The 10,817-nt window shown below is 33.5% G+C and overlaps 1 protein-coding gene across 1 annotated transcript; it reads right to left on the bottom strand.

Annotated features, from left to right (window-relative positions):
* Nucleotides 1-318: 318 nt before the first annotated feature.
* On the bottom strand, nucleotides 319-9,197 carry LOC117905670 (disease resistance protein RPV1-like). Its single transcript, XM_034818554.1, has 7 exons — nucleotides 8,692-9,197; nucleotides 3,609-4,704; nucleotides 3,210-3,521; nucleotides 2,317-3,117; nucleotides 1,867-2,194; nucleotides 941-1,015; nucleotides 319-494 (listed from the first exon to the last, which is right to left on the bottom strand). Exons 1-7 carry the CDS (start codon nucleotides 9,195-9,197, stop codon nucleotides 319-321), a joined length of 3,294 nt encoding a protein of 1,097 aa, XP_034674445.1.
* Nucleotides 9,198-10,817: the final 1,620 nt, after the last annotated feature.

Genomic DNA, 10,817 nt, shown 5'->3' with positions numbered 1-10,817 from the left:
ACTAAACAAGTATGAATTGACTTGAATATCTCATGAAACAAAATTATAATGGAATGAATTATTTTACCTTAAAACGTGGAGGCCACTTTCCACCAGTAAGAGTTTTTTTATTAAAAAAAAACAATTCCAAAGGTGACTTGTGTGGTGGATATCCATGCACAGCAAATTCTCAAAAGGCTTTTTCAAAACTTGAAGACCACTTTCCACCGAGCAAGATTTTTTTATTTATTTAAAACAATTCCAATGATGCATGGTGTGGCGGCTACCCATGCACTGCAAGTCCTCAAAGTGCTGCGCGTTAATGGAGAGGAACTTCCCTTAAAAATCTGGTGTGGCTGTGGTGTTTAAGTGGCGGGACTGACAAGCTGGTGCGGTTGTGGTGTCTCTGATGAGAGGAACTAGACCCGAAAGTGTCTGAAACCCAGCTTTCTTTCCTTCCTTCACTGGTGCGGCTGTTCCGGAATTGCTCCCAATGGTGTGGCTGCCTTTCTCATCTTCAGATTCAACAAGGTAGGTATGTACTCATCTTCACCATCGGGATGAATAGTCTGTGGATATTAACAAACAGTTGCGTCTCTCCGTTCCAAAACAGCAGCCTCTAAAATCCTTTCAAAACACAGACTGATCTTTGCAGATAGCAGCCCCCAAAATGCCTCTGAAACATGGACTGATCTCCTTCAAACCGCAGCCCCCAAAAATGCCTCTGAAACGTGAACCTTCCCTCTTATTTTTTTCGTTTCATTCACCTTCCTCTGAAATAAAAAATTTCTCCTTTTTCCCGGTGCGGCTGCCACTACCTTGTAGAAAAATCCTTTTTTTCTTTTTTCCTTTTTTCTTCCCTGAAAATTTCCTTTCCTTCTAAAGAAAAACTCCTCTCTCCCTTTGTATCTTCCCCACAAAATTGTCTTCATTCATTCCCATGAGTGTCCTTCTATCTTGCCCTGAATCCACCCTTCCAAAACCGGCGTGATCCCTTTCCATGAGCGTCTTCTGCACACCTTTCCATTGACTCCACCTACATGGAAAAATAACAATAATAAAATAAAATAAAAAAATTCCAAAAAAGAAAGCAAGAATCCATGAAGTCAAAACTATTCCCGTCATTCAAAGTCAACATTCCTTTCATTAAAATTTCAAGAAGTCCTTAAATCCCAAATAGGAAAATATCAATACATAGATAAAAAGATACATATCTAAAAATAAATAAATAAATGTTAGATATATTTAATAATAATAATAAAAAGAATTAAACTAATGCAACATATAATAATAGTCGAAGTGTCAAACTCAAGCCACCAATAATAATAATAATAATAATAATAATAATAATAATAATAATAGTAAAAACTCATTTCATGCAATTATAAAATAAATAAACAAAAATACAAATAATAATAATGATGAAATAATATAAATATATCAAAACTCACTTAATCTTAAAAGCAATCAATAAAATAAATAAATAAGTAAAACAAGAAAACAAATCTAAATGAAACTAAACCTTGAAAAGTGTTTAAGTGGGCCTAAGGCGGTACCTAATGGGCCAAGTGCGTCTAATGGGCCTAAGGTGATGCCTAATGGGCTAAGTATGCCTAAATGGGCCTAGGGTACCTAAGCGAGCCTAAGGTGGTGCCTAATGGGCCAAGTGTATCTAAAAGCTATCCTAAAAAAAAACAAGAAAAGCCTAAGTCTAAGCTAGGGCTGCCAAGGGTCACGATAAGGAATCAAATAATCCCTCAACCAAAGTCTCCAAGGTGACTCAAAAAAAGGTAAGTGGTGAGCAGTACTGGGCCACCAAGGAACTACTGTGGAGCACTGAAAACGAACTTAAAGACATGTGTTAAAGGGACAAAATTGAGGGTCTACAGCCACACTTTATCGACAACGCATCAATCACACCAGACAGTTCAAAGGAAGCCCGAATGCTACTCCATGCCTCAGGGTGGCAAATATCGACTGAAGAGCGTGGTTGATATGCCAACCACATGTGGGGATCATTTGATGAATGCTCACCACTCCACTTGCCCCAGTAGGGGTAGAAAAATGAAAAATTGTTCAACTGACATAATATGTCGTCGTGGATCTGAGGCAGTTGATCCTTGAAAGCAAAGACAAAGCATACACAAAATCCCAGGAAGTTGTCAGGGTCGTACCAATCTGAAGGCAGCTCCATTGTTAGTGAAGATCCCATTTCCTGATGTTCAAACCATTCAGGAATTCCATCTCCAGGAATGAGAATACAGAACTCACTCTTTGAAGCGTGGTCCTGCCATGGAAAATCATTAGAGAGAAAGAGAGAGAGAGAGAGAGAGAGACCTGAATCCTCACTAATATAGTTTTGTCCAGTGACATCATCATCATCCGTGAGGTAGCTTCCACAACTTCCACAACATCACTTGATGAAGCCCAGGAAGTTCGTGTATCCGTTTGCAGGGATACGCATTCGTGTGCATCCAGTTCTTCCAGACATCGTGGTAATTTCGGAATTTCTCGGAGCCTCTTGCAACGCCCCAACACAAGAACTTTTAGCCTTGGAAAATATTTGATTGTTGTTGGCACCTCTGTAAAATCGTTTCCACTCAAATTTAACTTTTCCAATGAATATAAGAACCAAAAATCGCAGGGTATATCTGCATCCCACCAATAACAATCACTTAGATTTAATTCCCTTAAGGATAAACCTAGTAAAGAATGCGATGATAGGTAAGCTCTTCTTCCTGTACATCCACTCAAGGACAGTATTTGAAGTTCACTTAAACGACGAATTGCACGAGGGGGCACTCCTGTAGCTGTTCTATCTGCATAAAGCTCAGTTAGATGTTCCATGTTTCCCAAGTCTTTGGGCAAACAGTTGAGTTTTGAACAGCCACTAAGATAAAGAGTTTTAAGAGATTTCAAGCTGCAGATGCTGTCTGGAAGACTACCCAGTGACTTGCACTCTTTCAAATCTAACAAACCAAGCCTTTTCAGATCTCCAATAGACGGGTCAATCTCGCGCAAGCTTGTACAACCTTCAAGAATTAGTTTCTCCAAATTTGGAGTGCTGGAAAAGTTTGAGACTTCTCTGAGGTATTTAGAGTGACTGAGAATGATGGCTGTTAGTTTGGAAAACTGAACCTGTTAAAAATATGTTGCTTGAATAAATAAGCTACGAGAAACATAAAGAAAAGGTGCATATAAAAGGAAACGTATAAAGAAAGTATACATACCATATTCCCTTCCCCAAATTCTCTTATGTTGCTATACGGCATGTTGAGTTCCACTAGTTTCTGAGTCTCAAAATTTGATGGCAAAGAATTCAAAGGGTACCCATGCCAATAGAGATAGCATAAATCCCATGAAGGAAATTCGAAATCACTAGAAATGCACACTTTGTAATCCTCTTCACCAGAAACAACTTCAGAATCCAAGAAAATTTTGAGCAATCGAAGTTCAGTCATCCCTTTCATTGCTTGAGTAGTTAAATTTATGTTGTTTAGTTTCGATAAATTTAGGAATATGCCTTCAATTGAATTGGTCCCCTGTCAAAAGAGCAGATGATAAGCAATGAGCATAACATGCATATATAATTTTACTTAGTAACATAGATCATGGAGGAGCATTCATACCGTCCTTTTCTTCAATACATCTTGTACATCCATATGATGCCACAATCGGCTGCGCATACCTTTGTTCCTGAGACCTTCATCATGCACTATTTTATGACCCAATTGTTGAATCAAATTATGCATGCCAACCTTTCCATTTGAAATTGTTAGAAGACACCTATTTTTGAGAAATCTTATTCCACTCTCCGCATGAAAACCACAACCATCTAGTATTTTTATAATAAAATCTTTATACTCTCCTTTAAAGAAACATGCAATGTCAAGGAATATTGCCTTATGAGTATCTTGTAGTCCATCTAAACTTACTTTAAGCACATCTAAAACATCTATGTTAGGTTCTTCATCAAGTTTACGTAACTCACTTTTCCATTCATCGGGTTGCATTTTGAATAGAAAAGAACCCAATGTTTTGAGAGCAAAGGGAAGACCTTGACAATACCGCACAAAATGATTGGAAAGAGTATAAAAATCATCATATGGAAGTCTTTGATCAAAAGCATGCCAACTGAAGAGTTCAAGAGCTTCGTCCCAGTTTAATTGTGAAAGCTCATATAATTCATCCACTTTGTGTGCAACCAGCAAACGTTTATCTCTAGATGTTATAAAAATTCTACTTCCTTCATCAAACCAATCATGTCCTCCAGCTAAGTTTTCTAATTGCTCCTTATTATTCACATCATCAATGACAAGAAGGACCTTTTCATGGCAAAGTATGTTCTTTAAAACATTAATTCCTTCAGCAAGAGTGCTTATTTTTCGTTTTCCTCTGGGTGAGATATCACAAAAAAGTTGCTTTTGCAAATCCAGTAGACCATCATAGTGTTTGGAAGCGTCTCCAACTTTGTCCAGAAAGCTTTTGCTCTTAAATTGATAAGAGAGTTCATTATAAATAGCTTTAACCATTGTGGACTTGCCTACTCCACCCAGTCCACATATCCCCACCATGAGAACATCTTTTGACCTAATGCTCATCAAGTTCATTATTTCATCCAGACGTATATCCACTCCAACCAGGTGTGTGCCGACATGTAAAGGTACACGATTTATGCAAGATGAAATATAACTAATAATCTCTTCAAGAACCTGGGATTCATGTCTATACACAATTATAAGATACAAAAGAAGATGTGAAGATTCAGAGAGTGAACTACAGAGATGTAAATATTTGCCAAGTAAATTTGATGGCATTCAGTTTTGTTCAAAGCAATTAAATTATTAACAAAACGAAATAAATTAAAGGAATTGAATCAAATTTAATTAAATTCCTATCTAGCTTCATTTTGTACCTATGCCCAAAAAAAAAAAAAACTGGAATAAAATGGAAAATGTGATTTTTGTTAGCCTTAGAATGATACATGTTGGGTATTCAGTTATTGTCTTAATTAAGGTGTCACAATGTTATGTGTCTTTATGGTAAAGGATGCTAATATTAGCATCCTAGAAAAAACGACCACCACAATGTTGTCTAATCTTTCCTGTCTAGTATATGCTGACTGTAGATTGAAGTATAAACTATCCTCCACTCCATTCATTTTGTCTATTTCAAACAAGTTGTTCATGAGAACACTTCTCCGACATTCTAGTGAATTAAGGCAGCAAACAGTGTTCATAGAAGCACTTCTTTGCAACTTGCCGATGTATTAATTATAAGGGACTTTTTTGCCTTCTCAATTTACTTGCCAAAACTTAAGCTTACCTTAGGGTCCTTGTGTTTCCTCGGTTCCTTATTTGCCAACTAATACGGAAGGGATTTTAGGAATTGCTTAATGTGGAGCTGAGCAAAATGGATGAGGGAGGATTGCTGAGAGAGGTTTTAGACTCACGATCCCCCTTATAGCTTAGGGCTCTATGAAAAGAGGCTAATTGTGTATCAATCAAAAGCATTAGTATCTCCCCCTCTCTTCTCTTCGAGGCTAATTGTGGAAAGAGCAGTGCATGCTCCAATGGAATCTAGTACCAAGGGCACCCATTTTCTGACATCATGAGGTATATCAAATCTACTCATTCTTTAGTTCCACTCATCATATAAAGGATAAGTATATTTTCTATTTCTTTATTGTGAAATAAATTTAAATTTAAAATTGGTAATGACCTAGCATGGTGCGAGAGATGATTGGAAACCTAGTTCTACTGTCAATTTTGTGACCTAGGGAATTGTTAATTTTACCCCGGCCTAAGATTCATGCTGCAATAATCTTGAATATATGCCATAATAATATCCCTATTTTTGTGCATTGTCTAGGAAATGCTATAAAAAATAATTATTGCTTATCTTACAAAGGGGAGAAGGTAGATGGTGATAATTATGACATATGGCATCGCAAAATCCAATATGTCCTTGATGAGTAAGAGGTCTTGGAGACCCTAACACAATCAACGAATGAACCGTTTGCCCATATTATTGTTACATTGTTTCAATTTTTGACATTGGTATAAGTGCATATAGTTTGCTTAGCCGTATTCCAAGAGAGTATTTGGTTGAGGAGGTTCCTTTGAGAGCTAGACATTTTTACATGCACTTCGAAGCATGCTACTATCCATAGTGAGAATATGGCAACTCTCAACTATGCAAAGGACAAGTATCATGGATGGACCAAACACATCAATATAAGATATCATTTCATCGTAGACATGATTCTACAAAAGGCGATGGTCTCCAAACTAAACCAATACCTAAAGACATATATTCTCATGTTCAGAGCATAAAACTATGTAGATTGTGATTGTATTTTTTTCTTAGTACCAATTTATTAGGATACCCCTTGGATCATAGGTGCATACCCTCTATCAATCTAAGGACACTAGTGTCAAAAGTTATTAATATATTTAGTTGTTATATTAGAATTATATATTTAGTTGCTATATCTCTTATTTATTTAGTTACTATATTAGAATTATTTTCTTTTCTTTTAGAAGTAAGAGTAAATTAATCTTTATTTTCTTTTATTAGGCCTTTTTAAATTGTAATAGTGTTTTACCTATTTTTAAAGAGAATTCATAATAAGAAATCCTAAATTTTTTTTTTTTTCTCTTTGAATATTTTCTAGATTTCAACAACTAGATCTAATTGCAATGGAAAACAAAAAAAATGAATAACAAAGATCTAGAGCTCAAAATCTTTACCTTTGATCTAGATGTTCTTAGATTAAGTTCCTCTTGTACAAGAAAGTCTTAATCACCATGTGATTTTCCACCCGATCAGTTATTCTTTGAGCCTTGGCACTTGTGTAGATTGGCTATACAATTTTGTTGAGAAAGAGAGAGAGAGAGAGAGAGATGGAGGCTCTCTAGAAGACAATAGTCAAGAATGTCTAGTCCTAAACCCTTAAGATTGTTTATATAGACTTTCTTGTAAGTTTAAGTAACTTTAGTTTAACTTGGGTTTGGGTCACTTAATCTAGTCCATTGAGTTCTAATGAATTAATTAGTCCTAATAGACTCTAATTAATTAATTAGACAAATTCAGAAAAACCTAAATTAATTGATTATAAAATCTTACACAACTTTGTAATTTTTTTTTATCAAAACACCCTTATGCACATAAATAATTAATTCTCCATAAAACCTTAAGACTTTGTGCCAACAAAGAGTATGGACCAACAAAGAATATGACCTCGAGTAGGGACCAATAACACTTATAGGAAAATACTAACTCCGTAAAAATCTAGTTATAAAGTTAACTCAACATTTTCTTAAATAGAGTCAACTACACTTCAGTATTCTATGAAATTATATTGAGATGAAAATTTGAATAAATCTAATTTAATTTATTCCATGGCATACTATCAACTACATATAGACTCCCTATGAGCTGGTATCCCTCTACAATCCTTGAGTCTTAGATTCTCTCTATTTTGTGATCAATTCACATACTCTATTTTACAAAGGACATATGTCAAATTACACTTAAGGAATTACTATAGTCATGGATTACATTGTGACAAGTGTTTAGGATCACCCAAAAAGGAAGTGTCATCTCAATCTCATGAGATATTATGGTGTCTATCATGAAAATATCTGTTGCCACTTTCTAGGACATGTAAGGAAAAAAAATATGTTCCACAATATCCTAGCCAAAATTAATAAATAAATAACTCTAATGGTTTCAAATGCCAAGATTATTCTCTTTCATAGCCTTAGACTTGCCATAGTAGGCTATTCAATTGCATAAATCTCCTAAGATTATAGCATGTGCCTTAGCCTATCTTAGCTTGTTATTCAGTTGTACAAATATGCACAATATCATGTTGTAATGAATTGAGATATGTTTGCTTTGTTAATACCCTTATATTTCAATTCCTCATTAAGTGAAAATACAAAAAATAAAATAAAATAAAATTAAACCCCCTTAATTGATTGGATTGAAAATGAGCTTTTTTAAGTCCTAAATCTCTCTCATTTGCTTCAAACTTTTATGCTTAATGAAACATATAATAAAGCACTTCAACATAACAAAGAGTTTTTAAATATCATACCAATGGAAAATTTGAATGACATGACCATTTAAATTACAAATGCTCCTAATTAAACTAAAAGGATTTAGATTAAAATTTGAAAGGAATGTATAAAAATTGGTGTTGGCCTTGTTGTATAGGCAAAAGATTCGATACCAATTTCTTATAAAAGCGAAAACTTTAATATCAACATATTAGTGCAAGAACATAAAAATAAAACAAATTACACACAAATGTATGCCAGATTTTAACATGATAAAGGAGATCATTCTACTATACTATAAAGAATATTGTAAATGACATTAATTAAATACAAGCTCATCTGAATCTATCATATATAGTTTGCACAAACCCATCTTTATATTATAACTTTTTTCCCTCATAACCTAGAAAATTTATAAAAATATTCCTAAGAACTTTCATTCTTCTAAAGAAGACTTAAAAATTAAGTAATAAGTTTTAAATGATATAATTTACGAAGAAAGGTGGTGGATGAGATTAATTGCTTCCATGGCACAACGCTTCCATAAAACAAACTATAGGTTGTAAAACTAGTTATAGTTTACTAGAAAATAAATTAAGAAACGGAAAGGAGAAAATTTGCAAACAAGAGATGAAGTTATACTTACATATTTGGGTCCACATGATATCCAGTCAAATTGGCTGCTAGAGTCAAAGCATTTCTCCACTTCTTTATCATCTCAACTTTCTCCTCGTCTGCGTCTTCATCAGGAGAAGTATACCTTGTGGCATAACTTCCCGTCTGATGTCGTACATCTGAAGGATCCACATGATAGAAAATCGGCAAAACAATTCTGCTATCATCGCTTGCAATTGACTCAATAATAGCCAGTAATTCATTTAAACACCATCGGGAATCAGCATAGTTCTCAGAGAAAACTACTACAAAAATATGTGATTCTTTAATAGCATCTACGAGTTGAGATGAAATCTCCCCTCCACGTTCAAGTTGCTCATCATCTCTAAATGTATGAAATCCATGTGCAACTAAACCTGCATAAAGATGATCGACAAAATTCGTACGGGTATCTCCCCCTCTAAAATTCAAAAATACATCATGCTTGTGTGGGAGCTTGGAAGAAGAGGACGAGGCTTTGGTACTGGTTGAAGCCATTCAAGACAGGTGGTGTGCTAAAATGACGAAGAACTGCGATTTCTCTGCTATGATGCTGAGGCTTAAGATAAATGTAACATTTTAAGCAGTTTCTTAGAATCTTAACCTGGTGGGTGGAAGCATCAGCCCCAAAAGTCAAACAAATTCTGTCCTTTAGTATTTGTATAACTGGAAATTTTGCAGACGAGTTGGGTTATCCCGTCAATTTTTGTCTTTTACTGCTTAATTTCCAACTTTATTTTCAAAGTAGTGGTTTTCCAGCATATTCTATTTCGATATGTGCATGTCGTCGTCAACTAGTCATATGGGTGCACCCTCTTGACAGTATACCTGCCTCTTATCTCTTATCTCTATGTTGTAATTCTCTGCTACCTAGTTTTGAGTTATAAAATACCGTATTTGAATTTATTTTCCAAAGCCCTTGACTTTCAAATAAAAACTTCTATTTGCTTAATATTTTTGTCATGCTAAAATACAAGAAAGTAACAAGGATATGTAGAGTTTAAACACAATTTTTTGTTTTTTATTTTTAAAAATAAAAAACTATAGAACTTTTATACAAAATATTACAACTCTTGTATAAAAGGCATTGATTTTATTTTGTTCAAAAAAATTATTTTTTTTAGAAATTTTATAATTTATAATAATTAAAAATTGTAAATACCTCATTTTTGTCAATTTTATTTTACATGTAAGTATTTAAGAATTCTTGAATTTTACATCGGAGTTACTATTAATATTTTTAAATAAAAATAAAAACAAAAATAAAAATATGAAATATTTCCAAACAACACCATACAATACAAAAGTTATCAAAATATTCTTCGTATATTTGATTTTTTTTAAGTACTCTAAAAATATATATGAAATTGTTAGCTTTTTTCTTATAATATGTGATCATATATAATTATGTTTGTGTAAATATTATTTAAGGGTATCAATTGATAGGGAAGTAAATCAATTGATTGGGCATCCAAGAGTCTTATATATGGAAGACTCAAATTATAAAATGGGGAGTTAGAAAATTTAATTTATATGAATGTGGTGTTACAACTTTTGTAACCCCATCATTATGAAATTTAATTTATATATTATATTTATGAGTAATGAAAGAAAATGGAAAAAGTACAACCTATGCAATTATATAGATGCATTCAAGTTAGTAACCCACCATTACCCATTAATTTGTACATATGGTTATAAATAATGAGTATAACTCTCATATAATCTTTTATAGGAAGACTAAGAGATGTACAACTTTTTATAAGTTAACGTCCCAAGCCACACTCTTATTCTTATGTTTTTTTTTTGTTTTTTTTTTTAACAACATACACCACACAAGTGACTCATTCACTATATGAGAGTGTTGAGTTAAAGACCTTGACAATACAATTCATAAGGTGACTTAATCTCACTTCAAAAGTGTTATTGGTATCATGGATCAAAGTAAGAATATGATAATTATTTTAGTACTTATATTTATTTTATTTTATACATCCAAAATTATTTTTTAAAATAATTATTTTCGCATAAAGTTTATAAAAGTTGAGATAATAGAAATTTATTCCAATATATATATAACAAATTCTTAATATACAAATTCTTAACATCATTGATCAA

This window comes from Vitis riparia, chromosome 18 (genome assembly GCF_004353265.1).
Source record: "Vitis riparia cultivar Riparia Gloire de Montpellier isolate 1030 chromosome 18, EGFV_Vit.rip_1.0, whole genome shotgun sequence".
In the NCBI taxonomy this organism is placed as follows: Eukaryota; Viridiplantae; Streptophyta; class Magnoliopsida; order Vitales; family Vitaceae; genus Vitis; species Vitis riparia.
Note: the sequence above shows the minus strand (reverse complement) of the source record. Positions and strands in the feature narration are given on the sequence as shown.